General features: G+C 41.9%; 1 protein-coding gene across 1 annotated transcript in view; it reads right to left on the bottom strand.

Annotated features, from left to right (window-relative positions):
* Window positions 1–275: 275 nt before the first annotated feature.
* The window catches only part of LOC148364933 (transcription factor 7-like 1-A), a 93,340-nt gene continuing 67,554 nt past the window's right edge, over window positions 276–26,061 (bottom strand). The window contains exons 5-12 of the mRNA XM_088335304.1: window positions 9,457–9,592; window positions 8,336–8,438; window positions 7,956–8,039; window positions 4,438–4,581; window positions 4,182–4,341; window positions 3,978–4,085; window positions 3,844–3,895; window positions 276–1,162 (exon numbers count right to left, since the gene is read on the bottom strand). Coding sequence (XP_088191430.1) covers window positions 699–1,162; window positions 3,844–3,895; window positions 3,978–4,085; window positions 4,182–4,341; window positions 4,438–4,581; window positions 7,956–8,039; window positions 8,336–8,438; window positions 9,457–9,592 — 1,251 coding nt within the window. The 3' untranslated portion in view covers window positions 276–698. The remainder of the gene's footprint in view (window positions 1,163–3,843; window positions 3,896–3,977; window positions 4,086–4,181; window positions 4,342–4,437; window positions 4,582–7,955; window positions 8,040–8,335; window positions 8,439–9,456; window positions 9,593–26,061) is intronic.

Here is a 26,061-nt window from a genome sequence, read left to right as displayed (position 1 = left end):
ACCAAATTTGCAACTAGCGCAACGTCAGTTATCCACGCACCAATCTCCCCTACGCTATCATCAGATTTGAAAAACTATAAATAAGATTTGCAAGAGTGTAATTTTGTTTGCGAGCCATATGTACTCATGAAAAGAGCCATATCTAGCTTGTGAGCCATAGGCTCCCGACCCCTGGCTTAAATTATAACTTTAAGACAAGAGACGGCAGCACAAAGTAACAGAATCTACATTCTGTACGGCTCCTTTAAAAAACAGGAAACATTTTCTGTAAGAAACCATTTCAAATGTTTATTTAACATGTCAGAGAAAAGTCACAGTTGGGAATTGAAAACAACGCTGCAAACATATTGGCAAGCTCAAGGACAAAACAAATACAATACTAACAATTAATCAGGTTTTGGCTACCAAGAATTTTTTTTTTGTTCGATTTTTGTTTTTTTATATAGAAATGGTATGTACATTGGTTCTTTTATACAAAAGGTTCGTTGGATAAATGCATCAAAAGAAAATGGGTTCTGCAGTGAACTTAACGAAAAAAATACATTTTGTTTCATTGAGAGATTTAGAAAAGGAAACGGTCAAATATTGACCAATAACATTTTTTCCTTTTCTTAATTTAGGAAAAAAATACTCTCCTAACTATCTTAAACAAAAGCAATATACAGCTTCATAAATGGTAGAAAAATGATTTAGCAGATTCAATCGGTCGGTTTAGTAACCAATGACAAGGGCTGTGTCTGAAACAGGGCATGGTGGGAGTGAAGGGCTGCCTGATGGAATGGCGAGGGCGGGGAAAGCATAGAAGGGTGCAGAGATGTGAACGGGATTGGACGGCTCAGGATTGGTGTGGTCGATTGGCTACCTGAAGTACCGATTGGCATAGAACTGACGGGCTGGGAAACGGATGAAGATGCAGATGAGGAAGACGTTCCTTTTCCCAGTGCGGAGAAATGGTGGTGCATACGCCCTTCCGATTTGGTAGTGAGCGATAACGGCTGTGCCTGCTCAGAATGAGTGGCTGCCGGTGCGGCTGGAGAGGCCAGAGCTGCGGAGGGTGTGGCCGGTGAGTCCAGCATGCTACCGTGGGAAGACGCTGGGCTGTCGCACATCTTCTCTGAGGGCAGGTACTGAAGGCACTGTTTCTTGCTTCTTATTGAGAAGTCTGACAAACAAAGGAGAGTTAGAATCTTTGAATAATGGATCTTATGCTAGCCTAAAAACGTGTACAGGTCCCTTAATGCAGCCAGTAGGACCAGTCAGCAACTGATTACTAAATCAGTGAAGATGGAATAAATTGTTCAACTGGCAAAATAAAAGATTTAATGGTTACGCATGAATGATAGGCAAAAGATATACTGAGGACTGAAATGTGGAGGGGCTCTACAATCAACATACCTGCCACTATCGGCAACGTACCTCAGAGGCTGCTTGTCAAAGTACAGGTACAAGAAAGTAGTGTTAGAAGGGGGTAAATGATGAATATAAAAATATTAGGCACCGTATCTTCCGGACTATTAGGCGCACCTGTACACCCCAATTTGGTCAGAATTTTTAAAGTGCATGATATGATGCTTTACATCAGTGTTTTTCAACCTTTCTTGAGCCAGGTCTTGTTTTTTACATTGGAAAATGTTTGCGGCACGCTACTAACCAAAAATGTTATAAAATGAGACTGGACAGTTAATTACAATATAATTTACAATACCCCCATTTTTTACAACACAGACACTTGACAATGACATAATGTTTGCAGAAAATGATTCAGAAATGCTGGCAGACTGGCGTGGCGGTTCCTCTCTTTAAAAGGGGGATCGGAGAGTGTGTTCCAACTACAGGGAACCACACTTCTCAGCCTCCCTAGTAAGGTCCATTCAGGGGTACTGGAGCGGAGGGTCCGCCTAGGAGGTCAATTCTAGGATTGAGGAGGAACAGTGTGGTTTTTGCCCCGGCCGTGGAACTCTGGACCAGCTCTATACCCTCTGCAGGGTCCTTGAGGGTGCATGGGAGTTTGCCTATCCAGGTCTACATGTCTTTTGTGGACTTGGAGAAGGTATTCAACCGTGTTCCTCGGGAGGCCCTGTGGGGGGTGCTCCGGGAGTATGGGGTATCGCACCGTCTTATCCTTGCTGTATGCCTGGTGCCAGAGTCTGGTCCGCATTGCCGGCAGTAAGTCGGATTCGTTCCCGGTGTGGGTTGGACTCTGCCAGGGCTGCCCTTTGTCACCGATTCTGTTCATAACTATTATGGACAGAATTTCTAGGCGCAGCTTGGTGGGGATGGAATCCGGTTTGGGGGCCTCAGCATTGCGTCACTGCTTTTTTTGTAGATGACGTGGTGCTGTTGGCTTCACTGGAGCGATTCGCAGCAGAATGTGAAGCGGCTGGGATGAGGATCAGCACCTCTAAGTCAGAGACCACGGTACTCAGCCGGAAAAGGTTGGCATGCTCCCTCTGGGTAGGGGATGAGATCTTGCCCCAAGTGGAGGAGTTCAAGTATATTGAGGTCTTGTTCACGAGTGAGGGCAGGATGGGACGGGAGACTGACAGACGGGTCGGTGCAGCGTCTGCGGTCATTCGGACCCTGTACCGGTCAGTCGTGGTGAAGAGGGAGCTGAGCCGAAAGGCAAAGCTCTCGATCTACCGGTCGATTGACGTTCCTACCCTCACCTATGGTCTTGAACTGTGGGTTATGACCGAAAGAACACGATTCCGGATACAAGTGGCTGAAATTAGTTTCCTCCGCAGGTTGTCTGGGTTCTCCCTGAGAGATAAGGTGAGAAGGTCAGTCTTCCAGGAGGGACTCTGTGTAGAGCCACTGCTCCTCCGCATTGAGAGGAGCCAGTTGAGGTGGCCTGGACGCCTCCATTGGGAGGTGTTCCGGGCAGGTCCCACCAGCAGGAAGCCCCGGGGGCAACCCAGGACACGCTGGAGAGACTGTGTCTCTGGGCTGGCCTGGGAACGCCTCGTGATCCCGTCGGATGAGCTGGAGGAAGTGGGAATAGGGACGTCTGGGCTTCCCCTTTAAGGCTGCTGCCACTGCGACCCAAGCGGAATACAATGGATGGATGGACTCATAGATGATTTATAAAATTTTAAATTTTAAAAAGTGACATTGGATAATTTCTCAAGGTCACAGTGGTTGAAAATCACTGCCTTACATACTGCCGAATACGGCGAATAAGATTGGAAATTCATACTGTAATTTCCGGCTATGCTTTTAGCTCCCTCGTCACCACGACGGACCAGTACAGGGTCCGCATGACGGCAGACGCTGCACTGATCCGTCTGTCTGTTCTATACTACCCTCACTCGTGAGCAAGACCTCGAGATACTCCTCCTCTTGGGGCAGGATCTCATCCACAACCCGGAAGGAGCATGCCACCTTTTTCCGGCAGAGTACCATGGTCTCGGAGGTGCAGATCTTCATACGCATACATATTAAAGCAAAATGTTTTTGACATCCAGGTCAAAAAGTGGAGAGACGGTTTAACTTATCAGAATGAACTATGCAAATCAGTGTTGTGGCACAGTAAAAATTTTGTCGTGGCATCGTAGACTAGTGGTAATAGGTCAGAACTCCAACTGTAACTACTTGGGTTTGATTCCTATTGCATACAATATTGTGCGTCTTTGGTCAGCGGCACATACATTGCAAATATGTACATGTACACACGGAAGCTTTTTGTGTACTCTCAAATTTAAGCGCCTTAGTCAGTCTGGTGCACTTTATGTAGGAAAAACATATGACAAAAGCTTATTTTGGGGGGGCTTACAGTTTGGACAATTTAGTAGATTGTGAACCTTTAATCAATGGGAAACACAATATAAGCCAAGGATCAGTTACCTTCTGGTTTAGAGTCTGGTTTAGTGTCCCGTTTCCTTTTTTTTCGTTTTCCCTGCACACATTCATAAAAAGGTTTTAATCTATAGAAATCTGGTTTCATTTAAGACAGTGACAAATAGAATTTCCCTACTTACATAATTATCCCGTGCTGACCATCCCGGGTAGAGCTGGGAGTGGAGTTGCCTCTCTTTCCTAGCCAGCTCATAGTATTTGGCTTGCTCCTCTCTTGACAAGGAATGCCACTGTAGGGGAGGGGGTTAAAGGCAAAACATATATCAAAGGTTTGGTCACCACCTAGTGGACAAAAGATAAAATGCACACTCTACCGCTACACTTACCCGTCTTCCAAGGATCTGGTTGATGGCAGCACTTTCCTTCAGAGTGCACTCTGCCACTACTTTGGCTCTCATCTCCTTCATATACAACATGAAAGCATTCAGAGGCTTTTTGATATGGGGCTTCTTGTCCTCTTCTTTCTTGGGTGGAATAGGAGACTTCCTGCATTTTGCACACATTGGAAGATACACTATCAATTGAGTGGGTTTTACGTCAAAGTTGCTGTTGGATTTTGAATCACCACGCTTATAATCTTACGCATGCATGGATGGGTTCGTGATGTCACTGTTGGGCTCTTGCTTGATGGCCGGCGACACAATGGCAGGATGTGGGATGCTGGTCTGGTGGAGACTGTGTGGGGGAGGCGTCACCATATGAGGAGAGAAACGACTGGACACAAAGCTAGGGACAAAACATAAAAATATGAAATCCACATAAGCAGATTCATTAATCATGCCCATTGTCAACCTTTCAAGGATTATTTCTTAGCATCTGCATCTAGACTACATTTATAGCTATAACTACAAAATCAATTACTAGTTTTTACGTCCAAAAGGTGCACATAAGTCTCAAGTTTTCTTCAAATTGTGTGGCGCACCCTATCGTGTGGTGTGCCCAGTGAGTCATGTAAAGCTGTGGACTGAGGCTGACGTGGCCTTTGGGTTGGGTGTCTGCCCCAGAAACTGGGAGGTCACAGGTACAAACATTTTTTGGCTGAAATCTGTTTTGTAAGATAATTCACATTTGCAACTAAATGTGGCATCTATGTGATCTCCTGTGGCTTTTATGCCTTCTCCAGAGTGAACGCCACAAGTTTCTCATAGGCAGAAGAGGACGCATGACAACACATGCAACGTATTGTTTGCAGAAGCACTCATAGATGGTAATGCCGTGGCATACCAGCAATTTGAAAGGTATTATTGTCTTTGTGCTTTCTTTTCATAAAACAGTGTCATTTTTTCACCCAGACCAGGACTACAGTGGCGCAGAAAATTACAGTTGATTATAATGAAAAGATTGGATTGTCGCCGCTTGAGCTAACGTTTCTGCCGGGGTTTTTTTTCCCGAGCTTGCAGAAAGTCACCCTGAAACATTTTAATGGAGTATTAGCAAAGCTGTTCTGGTCAGAAATAGACGAAGAGGATTTTAACAGTTATGCTATGATTACCGGTTAAAATGTGAGTGCCAAACTGTTTTGCACGAGCTCCATTTTTAAAAAGTTTTATCAATGTGTTTTACTTTGTAATCAATGTTTAAATAAACCAAAACAAAACTCATTTTAGCTTACGTTGTATTTTTAAATATGCACACCTGTATGCTAGTCTCGTATCGTGCGATGCGCTCTGTGTATTGTTAATACAGAAATAAAGTCAGCGACGGAGACTGTGCATTTTAACGCGGCTCGGCCCATAGTCGTGAAAATACTGTACATGTTACATAAGCCACATGTTTTTGTTCATATAAAGGCATTTTCAAAAGACCCCTTCATTCAGCAGTTGACGGAGAAGTGTGTTGCTACCATGGTGACAGCAAGGCTGTGTCACCTGAAACCATTTTCCTTGCCAAGTTCCAGAGCAGTAAGAATTTTCTCACAACCATCCACAAAGAACACCTTTTTTGAAAAAGTATCTTTCAGTTTTTCCCAACGCTTTATACAATGAAGCTCTGTGGGGAAATATTAAGCGCCGTAACCCAACTATCACAAGCTCCTGTCATATTAGACAATTCCTCGATTTTAAGTATTTTAGTAAAGTTACATGTATGACAAAACCTATACAATAGAGCCATGTTTCTCTCTATGGATAAATGCATAGTCAGAAATTTTGTTTTAAAATGCACACTTTAGTTTAATGTGGAGGTTTTTCCAGTTCTTAAAAAGAGATCCGGTAAAATCCATTATTTCACAACCTATGATTTGTGTACTCATTTCACCATTTAGGTAGATGCAAACGTAATCTAACTGTCCCAAGATGTACTATATGACATTTCCAATAGTCATGCGGTAACCACACACAAAACAACTTGGAATAGTTCTGTTTTTCTAAGTTGTGAGTGTATTTTTTATGAGGCTGCATTTAAAAATGTAGTTTTTTAAATAGCACCGTAACATTCCATTTTGAGTAAGGATCAGAGTTAATTGTGTGTGTTGCTTCAGAAAGGCTATGGATTTAATCTGATTGCATCTTCCCAAATTTCCGTTTGCTCAGAAAAGGCACAATCCTTGGCATGACGAGGAGTTTCAGCATATTGAACTAATTTATCAAATCTGTTTAAAAAGCTGCGCCAGTCCTTGAAGGGTGTTACTTTCCTTTCGTTCCTGACAATATAATTCTGTATTTTGTCACACCATTATTTAGGTGTCATACATTATTGAATAGTTGTAAGAAAGCATAATTTTTAAATGGAAACCTCTACTATGGAAACTCATTAGTTGAATCCATCCAAGGATGCATTTATCAGCCAATTTAATGTTTACAATGAATTAACTCAAGACTCCTAAAATGTTAAGTTTTCCTTCTTTAAGAATTACTTTGTGATCAGAAATAAATACAAAGAACATATCAAGGTTACAAAGTAAAAGGTGGGATTAAAATATAAAAAAGGTTGGGGACTCATAGGATAGCCACATCCCACAAAAGGTCACTGATGATGTGGTTGGTTCCTACACATACATCCACTTTCTTACCACGTAATTTCTAAAACTAAATCTAAATAAGACCAAACCCTTAACCCTGACAAATGATGAGTTGATTTCAGGGTTCATGTAGCGTAAGGGAAGTTAAATTCAAGACTTTTTAAATACTTTGTAAATACCCTTTGTAATCAAATTTAAGACCAAGTATACAAAAAAAAAACACAATTGAAACAAGCACAACTAAAGAACACCACGTGAATTAGAGGCAATTATAAACAAATGTTTTTTTTGTTTTTTTTTTAACTAACATTTTGGTATAGTTGAAGAGTTTCCATCTAAAAAAACATAACACTCTCCAAGTTGTAGACATGGAGAAAAATAATTGAAAAGTATGTTTACTGCATTTCATGGATCCTCAGTCAAAACTGGCAGATGACTACGAACTGCAAACAAACTATTCTGCTACGTTCATAAACCATTTTTATCATGATGCATGAAAAATGACTTTTGGTGCAGTGTAAAACTTTTGGGAAAAACATAACTGCTATATACATGACCAATTTTGAGTGCCGCATCATAAAAATGCTTGAAAAGACAAAAATAACTTTGTACTCCTTGGATGTGGACAATTGATAAATATGACTAAATCTTTGTATTCACATTTTTAAGACTTTTGAAAAATTGATTTAAGACATTTTAATGCCAATTAAGACCTTATTTTTAGAATAATGATCTCAATGCCTTTTAAGACATTACAAGTATCCGCTGGAAGCCTGTGATTTACTTGTATTTTGATTATATTTAAAGGGATATCTTCTGGTGTTTTCATTGAAGATAACATGTTTCTTGTGGCGGTCAAGAGCGGGTGGAGAGACAGTAGAAATATATTCCTTTAGTGTCCTCGTTTATGTAAATAAAAGCTGTGCACATTTTTATTTTGTCATTTCAATAGTGTAGATGTCATTAAACGCAGCAGAATTAAAAAATCCCACCATAATAGCTTTTATTTAATCAGATCAAGCTTAATGTAATTAAGTTTTCAAGAATATAGTTAAAAACCATCAAATGGATCTTTAAAAAAACCTTAACTTTATGAAACATTTTGGAAATAAAAATGTGTTGCTGAACTCGATCTACTCACCTGGACATGGATGCATTCATTGCGAGGGCTGGATAAGGGTGACGGAATCCCCCTGGAGGGATTGAGTACATGTGCTGGCCCTGCCTGAGAAAGGAGAACGTGAAGCAAATGTAAGGGTTGTCCCACTCACACACAACTAAGAGCAACCCTAGCAGTACTAATCTCCTACTCATCAACTAAATCCTCTACTTTTGGAAACACACCATGGCAAATGATTCCAGAATCTTGGAGTAATTCAGTTCTTATTTTCTTCTGAGTAATTTATAACCTAGCACTAATGTTATTTATTTGAAGTCTAAAGCATGTATTCTTTTACATTTAGGAAAAAAACATAAATATCCCATAAAACAAACCCTGTTTTCTGGATGGTAAGAACTTACTGTGGCATGAGCCAGCCTAACGGATGGGCAATAGAACCAACTGCACCAGGTGACAAGGGGTAGTATGGAGAAAGCTCTGATGGATGAGGTGTCCGTGGAATACCTAAAGATGCCACAGACAACCAAAACCACAAGAAAAACAGGCTTTTAAGATGCAAAGCATACTCCACTAATGTAGTTGAAGCTGTAATCCACTATGCTTGGCATTGAAATTGAGAAAATGTATCTCAGACTAAACCAGCCATTGAAAGTTAGATTTGTTCTATTGATTAGTATCATGGCACTTATAATAATGTTGTGTTTGTGAAGTCTGAAGTTAAGGTAGGCTGCGTGGTCTGAGGTGTCCTGTAAAAGTTGAACGTTAAATATTTTCTGGATTAAGTATGTGTTAACAATGCCCAACTGAGGTCACCTAGCCCTTTTGCTTTACTTCGTACCGCGCCTATCTGCTTTTGTCTTACTTTTTGTAAGAGCTGTTCGGGGAGGAATACATACGGTTCGGGAATGGGGGCTGAGGAGAGTGCTGGAGAGTTATGTCATGCCGCGCAGGTTATTTTTTATCTGTATTTATAAGTGTAGCATGAAATTAGTAACAGAATGAGGCCATCTTCAAATGAAGTGCAAACGCCAACCCAAATCCCAAGATAGATGAAAAAAGAAGAGTTTAACCAACAAATGCATATACAGTGCAACATGAATGGGCTGACTAAGACTACTCTTGACTTTAAACCAGGAGATGGCAGCAGAATGCAACACAGTTCCAAATTCCTTAGAGCGCCTATCAGTGGCCAAATGTCCTTTTATTTTTCTCTCAGGGAGGGCAGCCAATTTTGGGACTTAAGTGTGGCAAATGTGACATTCTGATTGCTCAGGGTTTAGGTTCAAACTATTTAGACCTCATCTTGAGAAATCAGGTGACCTGTTTTTGGTCATTAGTTCAACCTTTAAAAATGTATAAATTTTCAATTTGACACCAAGTGAATGGTCTTGAGATGGATAAAAGCCAGAGGATTTCCACATCGACGATATTAATTACAATGTGATGTATGAGAAACATCCAACATGTTTTGTTGATAAAAACAACTGTGTTATTGAATGTCATTTAATCAAAGTTTCCTTACCTGTCTTTGGGTCAAGTATTTCAGGAGAGAGGTGAGATGGTGGCGTGCCAGGAGAGAAGTGCTCATTACTGTATGTGATGAGGGGTGTCAGGGGGTGGACATGGTGAGCGTGCTGCACCACAGGAACTTTATTTGACTGTTGGGACAAAAAAAAGAATGTTTATCTTGGAGATGATCATCGGCTATAATAAAATATTTGTCTGTTGCTTAATCTTAATTTAACAACTGCTTTTCTTATGCTCAGCATGTGACTGACCATTCCTCTGATGCGATCTGGATCAGAACCAAAGAACACTTAAAATCCTTACTGACACATGCCAAGACCATTTAAGTAATCTAGCTGAGAAAATAACTGTAAATAAATTGCAAAAAAACACCACCACTACGTCCAAATGTCACACTATTAACCTGCAAACAATCGGGATAAAGCAGGGATTGAGAACCTATGGCTCTCGAGCCATATTTGGCACTTTTCATGAGTACGTATGATAAAAGGGATCCTCAGCTAATTTTATCATGTTGCTTCATGCCGTGTCAATTGTCATACATGTCTAAGTAAACTTAATCCTGGTAAATTTATGGATACATTATCTCCCATTCAGTGGGACAGCAGTAACTTGATGGAGATGTAGGAAATAAACCCAAATGGGTGGACTACACCACTGTGTTGTTCTATGTATAACCCTAATCTTGCAAAAACACTCAAAATTCTTTGTAGAGAACAGTAAAACCAGCTTTTGCTTGTGCAGTTGATTGTTTTCTTTTACATCACAAACACCGTGGTAAAAAGATCCGAACAACAGTCAGCACTCCAACGAGGATGAAGTTAATAACAACCCACGTCGACTTCCATTAGCCAACGCTCAGCCCACCAGTAATTTCCTTCTGGATGCCTCCTGAATAGAGCACTTGTTGGCTCAACTTGTCACATGGGAGGGTCAAGGGAAAGGGAGGGGATGTAGGGTGGAGAAAAGAGTCTTGTTCATCCAGACTAACCTTTCTTTAATATCCCTCCCCATCCCCGTCCCGACCTCTCATCTCTCCAACATGGTCTGGAAGGGAACAAGGTTTTCATTGAACCATTCGTACACGCTCTTGCTCCACGCTGCACAGAATTGTTTCAATCTCATCCATGCAATTTTTTTCCTGCCATTTTTAAAGAGGGCCCTGCCCCAGCCATTTACGCTTTTTAAATCTTAAACAAATTTGTATCTGCTAGGTCTAACATACTTTGATTCTGGTGAAACCAGATGGAGAGAGAAAAATATTTGCTGGCGTTAAACATGGCTATATAAAGAACGCTTTACTCAATGTTTTTGCGCTTCCCCAGACCCGAAGCATTTAAGGGCAATGTACACTTACGAAAAACATTTCTCCTTTCATTAGGCTTCAAGCCAGAATGATTGTGGGCTTGCTTGATTGGATTCCCAGGTCCCACAAGTCATGTATATATATATATATATATATATATATATATATATATATATATATATATATATATATATATATGAGTTGTGTTTTGTTGTTTCACTTGTGTATAATATACTGTTTTTCCCTATATTCTGAAGGCTGTTTGAGACAGAGAGCTCTAGACCTACATGACAACACATTTTGGGAAGCAGTTCAGCGAGAATATGAAATCATGCCTATAAATAATTGATTGCCTGAAATACGCCAATATAGAGCTACAAACATATCTTGGAGTTTGAAGGCACAACTCTCAATTCCTAAATGCCTTTGAGTTCTGCCTGGTAGGACCACCAAGCTTTTATGACCTGTTTTATATAGGTTGACGACAGAGATGTGCAAGTCAGTTTTAATAGGGACAATTTAAATTCCCAAAGGTTCAATTGGGTTAAAGTTGAAATGTGGATACATGACGACTTAATCATGGCTTAAACAAAAACGGTTCAATGCAAATAGATCCATCCATCCATTATCTGTACCGCTTATCCTCAGTAGGGTCGCGGGTCGCTGGAGCCCATCCCAGCTATCTTCGGGCAGTGGGCAGGGGACACCCTAAACTGGTTGCCGGCCAGTCGCAGGGCACACAGGGACAGACAATTCACTCGCTCATTCACACCTAGGGACAATTTGGACTGGCCAATTAACCTGAAATGCATGTTTTTGGAATGTGGGAGGAAACTGGATTGGCCGGAGAAAACCCACGCATGCACGGGGAGAACAGGCAAACTCCACACAGGAGGTTTGATCTCATGATTTCGGAACTGTGCCGCACACACACTAACCACTGGCCCGCCGTACTGCCCTGTAAATAGATCGAATGATGTTATTTGTGTGTAGACAATCTTGTTTTATCTTATGGCAGTTTCTGAAAGCACCAATACATGGATTGCATGGAGCAAACCACATGTAACATGAGCTGTGTTTTAAAAGTAAACATCTATGTAGTCAATACAGGGTTCCTAAAGTAAAATTTAAGACTTTTTAAGATTTTTAATGCCTTTTTGAGATCAAATTTAAGACAAAGTCAATTAAAAAAATCTAAATTGAAATAAACAAACCAAAAAAAGTCGACATGAATTAAAGCAAGGTTCTCCCAGGATTTTTCCATTCAATTTAAAGACTTTTTAAGAACACATCCAGTCAAATCTAAGACCAATAACTCACTTCTGGCTTACGGACGCGGGAGGCGACTTTAAAGCCCTGCGCTGAAGGAGAGATCGATAAAGTCTGAGAAAATGAAAAATAATTTTATGACAAAATGTTCCATACTTTTGTCGGTTTTACTTACTGTATCATACAAACATAACACTGGTATATTCATGACCAATTGAGAGTGAAACATCATAAAAAACACATGCTTGGAAAAACAACAACTTTGTAGTCCTGTGGATAATGGATTCTTCCCCTTTAGACTTGTAGTCCCGCCACCTGTGAGAGTTTCTTTTCTACTATGTACCCATGAGCTGCAATGAGTTTGACACGCTGATGTGGTGGGAAACAAAACAAGCAACCGGTAACCACAGGGTATAAACAACAGATCGTTAACATACTCTATACATATGCAGCATACAGTATGTGTACTTTCTGCAAAGAAATTGGCAGTAATGCATACATGCAAGAGCGGGGCTAAAAACGGCAAGAACTGGTCTGCTATTGATTCCACGTTGCAACAGTTATTTTTAACAGGGAAAAAAATACCAAAAATAAGTATCTGTATCACACGAAGAATTTCTGAAGATAGCTTAAAAGACCAAGAGGGCAATACCTCAGCTGGCTGTCCAACTTCGAATGGGGCTAAGAAAAGCATCACCCTTAGTCAAAGTGGGTGCAGGGGTGGATTTCAATCCAAGCAAACATGTTTTTGGATCCTCAACATCTGAATTGAATTACTGGGCAAACAGCCGATGGGGAAGAGAGCTTAGAACAAACTGAATAACCCTGCAGCTTTGTGTGTATGCTTTGCGATTCTGGGTGGGAGGCTCAGAGGGCTTTCAAAACTCCAGGAAAGAGTGACTGAAAAGAATGCCTGGCATGCTGAGCAATCCTAGCTATGTTTGTCAACTCCAACAGGAAGCAGACGTGAGCGGGAGACGGAATGTTACTTATGTCTTTAAAATCAAGCACACCAATCTGCCATTCGTCAAAGACAACGTGTGTTTTACGTCTGCTCATTGCCTTTGTAAAGGTCATGGGCAGCAATATTCCGGGAGTTAGTATAATAAAGAGCGGAACCATATGATAGATAGATAGATAGATAGATAGATAGATAGATAGATAGATAGATAGATAGAGAGATAGAGAGAGAGAGAGAGATAGATATGGCTCAATATTAAATCGCAAGGTCTCGCAACTTACGCAACAGCCGCCGACTCAATTTTCCCCCCGAATGTGGAGTAGTCCGCGGTGTATGCTGGGATTTATATACCGGCGTTTCATCGGCTAACCAACGTGTCAATCATCATTTGAATCGATCGCTATTGGCTAAAGTTATTCAGATTCAGATTCAGATCTACTTTATTGTCATTCTAGTACACGTGTATACAGAACGAAATGTCGATGCATCTGACCCCCACAGTTTCCTTGAATGTACAGATATAAATAAAGTTGAATTGTATTTTGGCTACGTATAGTATTTTACCATAGTGCCGATAGTGCAAGAAGAGTAGCTAACCAGATGTGCAAAATGGGCAGTCAGGTTAACAAGTCAGGTACACAGTAACATTAACACTGTAACAATAACGCTGTAATTACAATAGTGCAGAGAGCAATGTGCAAGGAGTGGCAAGCTATAAAAAAACTGCCAGTAGTGCAAAAAGTCAGATTAGCAGCCGTTTAGATTTAAGTTAACTACTTTTGTATATGTTAGATTGACCATTTAACAGTCTAATGGCCAGGGGGACTAGACTATTGCGGAGCCTGGTGGTCCTGCACCGCACACTGCAGTACCTCTTCCCAGAGGCTAGCAGAGTGAACAGTCCATGATGGGGGTGAGAGGGGTCCCCGGTAATGTTCTTAGCATGGGATAGGCAGCGCTTCTGGCCAATGTCCTGAATGGAGGGAAGTGTAGTCCCGATTATTTTCTCTGCTGTCCTCGTTACCCTCCTCACACTACCCCAGTCGGTAGCGCTGCAGCCTCCACACCACACAGAGATACAGCTGGTCAGGATACTCTCTATGGTGCCCCTGTAGAATGTGATGAGGGAGGGTGGGGGCAGGTGGGCTCTCCTCATCCTCCGCAGGAAGTACAGGCGCTGCTGTGCCCTCTTAACCAGTGATGCAGTGTTCACGGACCAGGTGAGTTTGTTTGTAATGTGCACCCCTAGGAACCTGATACTGCTGACAACCACCACAGCCTTGTTGTTGATGCAAAGTGGGGCATGGTTGGGCTGGTTTTTCCTAAAGTCGACAATGATCTCTTTAGTTTTGTCAACATTCAGGACCAGGCTGTTGTCCCTGCACCAGCCCACCAACTGCTCCACCTCCTCTCTGTAGGCCCACCACTGTTGTGTCGTCAGCATACTTCACGATGTGGTTTGTGGCGGACCTAGGGACGCAGTCGTGTGTCATCAAGGTGAACAGCAAGGGGCTTAGGACGCAGCCTTGGGGGGAGCCCGTGCTGAGGTAGATGACATCTGAACTGTTCTGACCTATCCGCACTGATTGGGGTCTGTCACAGAGGAAGTCCAGCAGCCAGTTCCGCAGGGGGGTGTTGAAACCCAGGAGTCTCATTTTGTCTACCAGATGTTGTGGGATGATGGTGTTGAATGCTGAACTGAAGTCCAGGAACAGCATCCGCACATGGGTGTTCTTCTCCTCTAGATGTGTCAGGCTCAGGTGAAGCGCAGAGGAGATGGCATCCCTGGTGGAGCGGTTTGTCCTGTAGGCAAACTGAAAGGGGTCGAATGAGGAGGGGAGACTGGAGGTGATGTGCTCTTTAACCAGTCTCTCAAAGCACTTCATTATGATAGGAGTCAGTGCAACGGGCCGGTAATCGTTGAATGATAAGATCTGGGGTTTCTTTGGCACTGGGATGATGTTGGCAAATTTGAAGCATGATGGTACTATGGCTTGGTCTAGCGAGGTGTTGAAAATGTCTGTTAGTACACAAGCCAGCTGATCGGCGCACTCCCTAAGTACCCGCCCCGGAATGTTGTCCGGGCCTGGAGCCTTCCTTGTGTTGACCCTTCTCAGGGTCTTCCTCACGTCAGATGAGTCCAGGTGGAGTGCTCTTTCGTCCTGATTTGGAACCGCTTTCGCTGCAGTGGTGCCGTTTTGTGCCTCGAACCTTCCAAAGAATTTGTTGAGGTCATTCAGAAAGTCCATGCTAGTGTCCTGCACTGGGGCGGTGGTTGGCTTGTATTTGGTAATGGCCTGAATGCCTTTCCACATATCCCTGGTGTTGGTTTTATTGAGGAAACGTTCCTGGATTTTTTGACTGTACGTTCGCTTTGCTAGTCTGATAGCACGGTTCAGGTTAGCCCTCGCTGATCTCAGTGCCTCCTTGTCACCAGATTTAAAGACAAGGTTCCGTACTTTCAGTTGTTTGCGTATCTCAGCAGTCATCCAGGGCTTCTGATTGGCACACGTATTTGCTTCTTTGCAAGCTTTGGGAATGTTAAGGGGGTAATCAGTTTGACTGAATCATCTGACTGTTTTGTTGACGTTCCCATTGTAGCGCCTTATAATCCGGTGCGCCTTATCTATGGAAGATATAGGACCAAAAACTATTTTTTGGGGGTGCGCCCTATAGTGCGGAAAATACGGTAGATAGCTAGATATATAGATACTTTATTCAAATTCACATTTCCAGCAGCATCCCTTCGCTGAGAACAATACAATAATAAAGCAAAAGGAATTCAATATACAAATACCCAATGTGACGTGCTAATACCCACTGTAGCGTGTTGTATAGAGTATTTAAATACTGTTACATAAAATACACACTGCAATAAAAGTATGGTAATATGCAATGTAGGGGGTGTGGTTTAATGTGGGCCTTTACTCCGCCGGGGGGAGTTAAAGACACTCATGGCGTGAGGAGGAAAAGATCTCTTCAGTCTGTCCGTTGTACAAGACAGTGACAGCAGTCTGTCGCTGAAGCTGCTCTTCTGTCTGTATATAATGCTGTCTGGATATAATGCAGTCGCCAACTAGTGGTGAGAAAACCCGCAATGGTCATTAAATTGAGAGGGCATGCAAAATTAGCAAACCATCTGTGTGACACAAACTTAAGTCTTAATGCGTTTGTCTAATGCCCAAAGGAAATACATAACTTCTAACTTTCACCTTTAAAAGACTTGAATAATTCCAAAAAGACGACAAGAATTCTTTTAAAGGGAATCTCAGGTTTGTTTAGTTGTCTTCAAATTAAAGATCAGAATACAGCTTTTACATTTATTCATTTTCCTAAGAAACGTAAATAAACAAATCCGGCACAGGCTCCTTTTTAAGGAGAACATTTGTCCAAAAAGGTAAACATAATTTAATCAACAATGGCTGGCAATTGATCAAGTAATAAACAACCACAATGGTAAATCTTTTCATGCATTATTTGAAAGGACAGTGTGCAATATTTAGTGCCTTCTAGTGGCATAAAAACCTTCATTTAGTAAAAAAAAAAAAAAAAAACACGTTGATTTAATAATGGGCAAAAAAGCATGAACCATTATCGCAATGTTATTTTTATAAATCTTCATAGCTTGAGAAATTTGTATTTCTTTCACATGGGGGAAGGCATTCCTAGTATTCGCTGCCATGTTTTTTGGCATCTTGCTGCTACGCTGCGCTCATTTGCCACTGTTTTTTGTCCAGATTAGACAATACAGTGCCATCTAGTGATCAAATATTCCACAATGATTTATCAGTCGAAAATATCGCTGACCCCGATTGCAAAACATTGGATGCATCAGGAATCGAACCCGGGTCACAGTATTGTAACCATTAGATCACCAGCTACATAAATGACAAATGAAAAGGTATTTGAGTTAATCTCATTAACACACTATTCACTAACAGGTAGTGATCCTAGTCATCCTAAAGGTTTATATACACAAACACAAAAAAGCACGATGAGGGAGTCAACTCTTAGGTGTATCTAATGACAAATCATACTTTGAAGGAGATTAAATACATACATTGTAAATTTTATGTATCTTTACTTTGTCGATAATTTATTTTAATCATTGACGCCCGTCGTTTACAATCCTTAAATTGACCTGAAAAAAAGTAAAATACATTTTTAAAGGACACCCAGTTTTATATGCATTTTTTAAAATAACAACTTAGTTTGATGGTTTGCTAAATAGCTGAAAAGGTAGCTTGATAATTAACTAAAAAGGTACATATGTTAAATACACTAAAAGAACGAGATAGCTAGCAAAACAAGAGAAAGGCCATCTAAACAGCCACATAGAAAACTAAAAACAAAGCGAGACAGTGAAGCAAAAAGGAGGGAAAAATTTAGCTTGAAAACACACAAAAAAAAACAAAATGATAGCTGGATAGCATGCAAAAAATTAAATAGCTAGCTCTATTATAATAAAATAACTAAAGTGTACGGAGATAACTAACTACAAGCTAAAAAGTTAGCAAATAGCTAGCTAAAAAAAACTGCACATTTTTTGCTCATTAACTTTATAAGACCCATTGGAGTTTAGTTTGTTGTATTTCCTGAAAAATAATTAAAATGACAAAATAAAACTTACAGGAATAGATTCCCATTCTATTTTCTTAATTGCTTAAAATTAATTATCAATACTTGAATATGTTTTCTTGACAAAAAAATGTAATGTATTTAAATTTTTAAAATATTAACCTATCACACTATAACTATGTTGTTACCAGGTTAATAATAAAAATAGGGTTGGATAGACTTAACCAATGAAAAAACGTTTTTTTTACTAGAAAATCACAATGACCCAGCACTGGTGAGCTATTTACAACCCTGCTACCCGTGGGCATCACATTAGGGACCCATACTCTAGATATATATTATCATTAATTGAAATTGCTTAACGCTTGGTGACTTACTTATAGCATACAGGTATGAGCATGAGATCTCTTTTCAGCAATTGGCAGTCATGCAGAATATTTCTGCCAAGATCTACTTTTTAATTAGTTAGATGGATCATTTAATTCTATTCATGAAATACAATTTTGAATTTGAACTAAATTGAATTGTCTTTATTGTCATTGATATCAACGTTGTGAAACATGGTATGCAACGAGATTGGGCATGGCACATCAGGGTAAACATGTAATATAGAGATAAAATGACTTCTGGGATGAAAGGCAGAAAAAAAATCACAACATAGTGCTTGGAGACTGGCTCAAGTTGTAATAATAGAGCAATATTAGTGAATGAGAATAGTGCTTCGTAACAATAGTGAAATGAAATGAAGTGCAATAATATTTAGCGCAAGGGTCTCTAACTCAATTGACTCGGGGGCCGCCATACTTAGGTTCCAGGCAAAGTGGGGCCACATAGCACCAAATATTTTACTACAGTCATACCTCTACTTACAAACATATCTACATCCGAATTTTTCAGGTTACGACCAACTCAGCGTAAAAAAATTACCTGACGGTACATTTTTTTCCCCCGGATACGAATAAACAGACCAGTACCGTGCGTGCTGCTTTTTGGCGCTCCGCAGTACTGTAGTTGGCAACCGGATTCGTATGTTTGAGCGCCGGCATGCTCTTGTGCTCTTATTCTTTGTGCCCACTTCCTTTTTGTGTCCACTTCCGGTCCCATTCTCGCTCTGTAAACAGTACTGTACTATATGCTAGCGAACACGAAATATAAACGATGGACCTAAAGACTGATATTTGGAAAAGTTAGCAGCAAGGAGAAAAGACATGTAAAAGTTCTTCTGGGCATTGCAACCAAGCAGGAAATAATTGAATGGTATAAAAAGGGGATGTGTATTTGTGATGTCGCCAAAATGTATGGCTGTAATACATCTACGATCGCCATGATTATTAACCAGAAGGAAGCGCTAAAATGTAAGGCTCCTTTCAAAGGCCTCTCGGTCATCTCGAAGAAAAGATCGTCTATAAACCATAAGATGGAGAGGCGGTTACTTCTGTGGATTAAGGGAAAATAAATTACAGTAACCAGTAAACAAAGAGGCCAGTTAAAAAGTAAGAATATTTTTTATACTGCCTTTATTCTTTGATCTTTTACATTGTGTGCTTCTCATTAAGTTTTTTTGTAAGGTATTGTAATTTTTTTGTAATTTGTTTCATGTTCTGATGTTTTTTATGATTTATATTTAAAAAAATCATACTTTTGCATTTATTGGAACGGATTAGCAAATTTACATTTGATGGATTTAAACTGTAAATAATTTATTCCACTGTTGCATACTGTGTTCTATTCTTGCTTAGTGTGTCATTCTCGCCTAGTTCAATAGTAGTAATATTGTTGATACGATAACATGATGTTGTAAGTCTAAACAGGTGTTGATACGATAAGATGTTGTTGTGAAAACAGATATAAAACTGTTTTTTTGTCATTCTCCCTCCCTTTAATGATAATAATAACAATAATAATGCATTTTATTTAAAAGCGCCTTTCAGGCCACCCAAGTACACTGTACAGACAATGGAAAAAATACAATTTAAAAAGTTGTAAGCGAAATAATAAATAAAAACAAGACATAAAATCATAAAAACATAGGAAATGGAGAAGCTATGTGTTGTAGGCAGTCCTGAACAGGTGTGTTTTTAGACGGGACTTAAAAGTGGAGAGAGGTGTGCAGTTTTGGAGGTCCGGAGGTAGACTGTTCCAAAGCTTGGGAGCAACGCAACTGAAGGCTCTGGCTCCCATGGTGCTCAGATGGGCAGGGGGCACTGACAGTCAGAGGGAGGACGAGGATCTGAGGGAGCGAGTGGGGACGTGCACCTGGAGAAGGTCGGACAGGTAAGGAGGAGCCAGGATGTGAATGGCCATATATGTATATAGGATCAGTTTGTAGCTGATGCGATGCTGAATAGGAAGCCAGTGTAGCTGTTGGAGAACGGGGGTGATGTGCTGCTGGGAAGATGTTTTTGTGATGATGCGAGCAGAGGCGTTTTGAACCAGCTGAATTTTATGGAGGGACTTTTGAGGAATGCCGAAGAGGAGAGCATTGCAGTAGTCAAGGCGGGATGTGACAAGACTGTGGACGAGAATAGCAGTGGTGCGGGGGGTGAGGGAAGGGCGGAGTCTGGTAATATTGCGGAGGTGGAAATACGCAGTGCGGGTGATGGTGTTGATATGTGAGTGGAAGGTAAGCATGCTATCCAGGATGACACCCAGACTCTTGACCTGGGGGGAGGAGGACACTAAGGAGCTGTCGATGTTGAGAGAGAAATTGTTTACTTTGGATAAAGTGGATTTGGTGCCAAGAAGGAGGAATTCTGTTTTATTGGCATTTAATTTAAGAAAGTTTGTTGTGAACCATGTTTTGAGTTTGGAAAGGCAAGAGGTGAGGGAGGGAGGTGGGAGTATGGAGTTTGGTTTGCAGGAGAGGTAGAGTTGGGTGTCATCAGCAAAGCAGTAAAAGTGGATATTAAATTTGCGGAGGATATGACCAAGAGGCAAGAGGTAGACGATGAAGAGAAGAGGACCTAAGACAGATCCCTGGGGAACACCTGTGGTGACTAGGGAGGGCTTTGAGGTGAAGGATTTCAGCTGGACAAACTGAGTGCGGCCAGTGAGGTAGGAATGGAACCAACTGAGGGGAGTATGGGTGAGACCAATGGAGGAGAGTCTATTGAGGAGGATAGGGTGAGAGATTGTGTCGAAGGCGGCACTCAAATCTAGGAGGATGAGGATGGAGACTAAACCGGAGTCAGATGCTATGAGGAGATCATTTACAATACGGATTAGGGCAGTCTCTGTGCTGTGGCGGGGGCGGAAACCAGACTGAAAGGGCTCATAGAGAGAGTGGAGGGACAGGTGCGAGTGGAGTTGAGCAGCAACAGTTTTTTCAAGGATTTTTGAAATAAATGGAAGGTTGGAGATGGGGCGGAGGTTGTCAAAGTTGTTGGGGTCAGCACCATGTTTTTTCAGCGTAGGGGTAACAGCAGCGGTTTTGAAAAGTGATGGGACAATACCAGAAGAGAGTGAGGAGTGGATAATGGCAGATATGAGAGGAAGCAGGGAAGGGAGGCAGGATTTAACAAGGGATGAAGGGAGGGGATCGAGCTGGCAAGTGGTGGGCTTGGATTTGAGTATGAGGTTGGATAATTCAGCAGTCGTGGGTGGAGCAAAACTGGAGAAGAAGTGACAAGGAGAAGGAAATTCAGATGGGGAGGGAGCAGACAGGTTTTGATGGAGTTGGTGATGAATCTTAAGGATTTTGTGATTGAAGTACTCCATTATGGAGTTGCAGGTTGCTGTGGAGTACAGGTGGAGGGGGAGAGAATTTGGTGGCTGGAGGATTTTGTTCATGACAGAGAAGAGAGTTCTTGAATTTCCTTCGTTGGAAAGGATGAGGCCGGAGTAGTAGCTGGATTTGGTTTGTGCAATTTGGTCCTTGTATTTAGCAGTATGGGTAATGTACATGTCCTTATGGATGGTGAGGCCGGTTTTCTTATACAGTCGCTCGAGTTGGCGGTTCTTTGATTTCATTGACCGAAGAGCGGGTGTAAACCAGGGGGCAGATGTGGAGAATGAGGCAGTCCTGGTTTTCAGGGGGGCAAGAGAATTTAGAATATTGGTGAGGCAGGCATTGTAGTGAGTGGTGAGGTCATCCGGGCTTGAGAGAGCTTCTGGGGGTGGGGAACGGTCAATAATGGAGCAGAGGGTGTCAATGTTGATATTTTTGGTATTACGAAAAGAAATGAGATGGGAGGTTTTGACAGTAGAGAGACAGAGTACGGTGTTAAAAGTGAGGAGGACATGATCAGATTCAGGAAAAACGTCGGCAGTGGGCTTGGAAGTAGAGAGGCCAGAGCAGCAGACCAAGTCCAATGTGTGGCCTTTAATGTGGGTGGGGAAGTCAATAAGGCTGTGTATCCCGAGGCTCTCCAGGCAGAATGTGAAGTCTCTGGTGAGTGGCAGGTTGGGGTGGTCCATGTGAATATTGAAATCTCCCAATAAAATTAAATTTGGCGAGAGAGTGGATAAATGTGTAATTAAGCTGGAGAATTCATTGATAAAATCACTATGTGGCTTTGGGGGGCGATAAATTGTAGCAATAATGGTTGGCGTGGGTCCGGGGAGCTTAAACACCAGGCATTCAAAGGAAGTCGATGCAGTGAACGAGACAGGCAAGACTTTCCACTTCTCGCGGTGAATTACCGCGAGACCTCCTCCACGGCCGTTGCCACGGGGACGGCAGATGTAAACAAAGCCGGGAGGAGTGGAGTCATTCAGAGCAGCGAAGTCGTTTGTTTGTTGCCAGGTTTCTGTTAAAATGAGGAAGTCGAGTTTTCGTTCGGCGAGGACGTCTTGGATGAGGTGGCCCTTGTTCCTGAGTGAGCGGACGTTCAGTAATCCAAAGTTGACGGCGGAGGTGTCTTGTTTGACGGCGGCAGTGCTGTTAGCCGACCTAGCTAGGCGGGCTAATGTATGGCAGTTAGCCCTACGGCCGCAGTTTATGGGAGGGCGTCGAGATGTGGACCAGGTCGAGGTGATTGAGCCAGGGTTTTAATACTCGACGTGTCTGCGCGGTCCGCGGTGAATGTAGCGGCGTCGAGGCAGGCGAGCGATGTCAGGATGGTGGAGCAGCTCCGGTGGCGGAGGCCCCAGTGCAATCCACCGGATCCGGAGAAGATCCGCGACAGAATAGTGGAGCAATCCTGTCGCTGGATGATGGCAGAACGTCAGGAGTATCAGAAATAATCCAAAAGCGGCGAGGTTTTGGCACGCCATGACGAGGGAGAGAGGCCGTTGCAGTGACAGCTGGTATGTTTAAGCTACCGGCGTTAGCCCGTGGGCTAAGTTATGAGGGTTTGATTGATTAGGCGAAACATTGGTTCAGGTTACATCAACCAAAGTACCCACAGTCCAAAACAGAAGGGCAAAAGAAAGATCAGAAAAAGTATCTGAGCTTCGAAAAAGTTTTGGAGTGAGAAGCGGCGACATACACGCCAGCGTCCTCTCACATGAGGTTTTGGACGGATAGCAGAAGAAACATGTAAATTAGGGCGCTCCTAATACAATAAAAAGGCAAGGACAAAATATACTTTTTCAGAATGTCCAGTAGACTGTGATAGACAGCCTATGGTCATCTCTCCTTGCAAGTAAGTCAAATTCACGTCTCTGTGTCCTTTTTGTATACGGGTTTTTGTTACAAGTGTTGGGGTTAACCTAACAACATTGTGAACGCGCCTCTATTTACAAATTTTTTAGGTTACAAATCTACACCCGGAACGAATTAAATTCTGTATTCTCAAATATCTATTTTTCTACACAAAATAAGATTTAAAAATAAAAATAAAAATGTATTAAGGATAAATAAGCAAATAAATTAACCAGTAACAAGTAAATTGTAATCGAACCAGTCTGAAGTCTCTCTCTCTCTCTCTCTCTCTCTCTCTCTCTCTCTCTCTCTCTCTCTCTCTCTCTCTCTCTCTCTCTCTCTCTCTCTCTCTCTCTCTCTCTCTCTCTCTCCTCTCTCTCTCTCTCTCTCTCTCTCTCTCTCTCTCTCTCTCTCTCTCTCTCTCTCTCTCTCTCTCTCTCTCTCTCTCTCTCTCTCTCTCTCTCTCTCTCTCTCTCTCTCTCTCTCTCTCTCTCTCTCTCTCTCTACTTACATTCTTTTTCCTCTCCACCTTTCTCTCAATCTCTCTCCATCTCCTCTCTCTCTCTCTCTCTCATTGTTCCCAATTTCAAGGCCTGCCTTACTAATTATCTAGCGCTAGAATCCGTATTAAACTTGAATCGGCCGCACTGACATTAAACTTTTAGTTTGAGGTGGGGGCCTTTTACTCAGACGGGCTCAAATGACCCCGGGCCGCAAGCATGAGACCCCCTGATTTAACAGACAAAAAAAACATAATTACAAGGTATATGCATTTTCAGTTGCATGCATTAGTATATGTTTTCACAGTTGCATTTAGCAGCAGTCGCAAAAAAAAAAAACAGGAAAAAAAACCTTAAAAAAATTGAATGTTTTTATGGTTTAGTGCATTCGGTTAGGGTAAAGGGTAAAAGGTCAAAACAGCGTTTGTTCAGTTTCTTACTATGGAATTAAAAGACATAATGTCACTATTTTAGTTTCTATCTGATAAGAAATTGGAGGTCAACTGCTCGTCAATTTTACCGCACGGAAGAGTCACAGCTGCCACTAATAAAGTATGACAGCGGAAGTGACAAAGAGAGGACGCCTTTCATAAAAATGACACTGGGTGCCGCAATGACCTCAATGACTGCCAGAACTGTGCTGATACCTGTAAATCAATGTGTTTAGAAAATAATGCATGTAAAGTATATGAGCCAGCTCATTTCAGTTTACCAAACACTGATAATAGAATGGTTTTCAAGTAAATAAAGACCTCCTAAAGCGCTTTGCAATATGCTTCACACCAGGCCATCAACTAAAGACATTTTTGAATTCCTTCTCCTTATTCTAATATTGAAGTTTTGGAAGGTGGCAAGGCAGTTGAGTGGTTACCATGTCTGCGGCACAGTTCAGAGGTCATGGGTTCAAATCCAGCCACCAGCCTTCCTATGTAAAAGTTTGCATGTTCTCCCTGTGCTTGTGTGCGTTTTCTCCTGGCACTATGGTTCCTCCCACATTCCAAAAACATGCATTTCAGGTTAATTGGACGGTCCAAATTATTCCTCTGTGTGAATGAGTGAGGGAGATGTCTTGTCTCTGTGGCCAGTTACCAGTTCAGGGTGTTCCCGAAGATAGCTTGGATGAGCTCCAGCACCCCGCGACCCTACTAAAGCTAGGCAAAGCAGATATTGGATGGATGGATGAGGTTTTGGACGGATAGAAAAACAGTGCATAAAACAACAACAGAACATTTTATAATACAAAACAATAACAAAGTGTTTGCTCGTTAACCTGACAATAAACCAAAATGCCTGCTAATATGTTTTCCTACCACCTTATCTAAAGATCATACTTTATTTGGAGTGATTATACAAAACAAAAAAACAAAAAAGAAATAGCAATGCATTTAATTTTTTTCGTAGCAAAAAAAAAATTAAATTTTTTTTATTTTGTTTCATTAGGAAGCAGTTCAACACTACAAAGTTAAAACTTCCCACCCAATTTTTTTGTAACGATGCAATGTTTAAAAAAGGATTTAACAATGTAAGATAAAGTTTTTATAAAACGGTTGTGGCGCCCCCTACCGGACTGAAGTGACATTAAGGCTCTGCGCCTCAAAGCTGAATTGTGTGCACTCTTATTGGCATTGATTTCAACACCATTATCCCGGAGATCCTGGTGGAGAAACTTGCACACCTAGGACTCTCTCCCTCCATCTGCCACTGGATAATGGACTTCCTCTCCAACCGCCCACAGTCGGTGAAACTCGGTACCCACGTCTCTCCCACCCTAACACTGAACACTGGCTCCCCCCAAGGTTGTGCACTGAGCCCCCTGCTTTTCACCCTCTACAGCTCCGACTGCTCACCGACCCACCCCACAAACACTATTATTAAGTTTGCTGACGATACCACCTTGATCGGCCTCATCTCTGAAGGGGACGAGGCGGCATACAGGGATGAGGTTGAGTCACTTTCAACGTGGTGCTCGGAAAACCACCTCATATTGAACACAACAAAAACAAAAGAACTGATTCTGGATTTCAGAAGGAATGGCAGGAATCCAGCACCACTCATCATAAAAGGAGACTGCGTAGAGAGAGTCCACTCGTTCAAATTTCTGGGCGTGCACATCTCCGACGACCTCTCCTGGTCTGCAAACACCAGAGCGGTGGTAGGGAAGGCCCAGCAGCGACTGCACTTCCTGAGATTGCTCAGGAAAAATAACCTAAAACAGCAGCTGCAGGTGTCTTTCTACAAAGCCACAGTGGAGAGCATCCTAACATACTGCATCACGGTGTGGTATGCGGGGTGCACAGCAGCAGACAGGAAAAAGCTCCAGAGGATCATAAAAACAGCCCAGAGAATCGTCGGCTGCTCTCTGCCCAGTCTGGAGGACATTGCCTGCTCTCGCTACCTCAGCA

Source organism: Urocampus carinirostris, chromosome 5 (genome assembly GCF_059441175.1).
Source record: "Urocampus carinirostris isolate Australia breed hairy pipefish chromosome 5, RoL_Ucar_1.0, whole genome shotgun sequence".
NCBI lineage: Eukaryota > Metazoa > Chordata > Actinopteri > Syngnathiformes > Syngnathidae > Urocampus > Urocampus carinirostris.
Note: the sequence above shows the minus strand (reverse complement) of the source record. Positions and strands in the feature narration are given on the sequence as shown.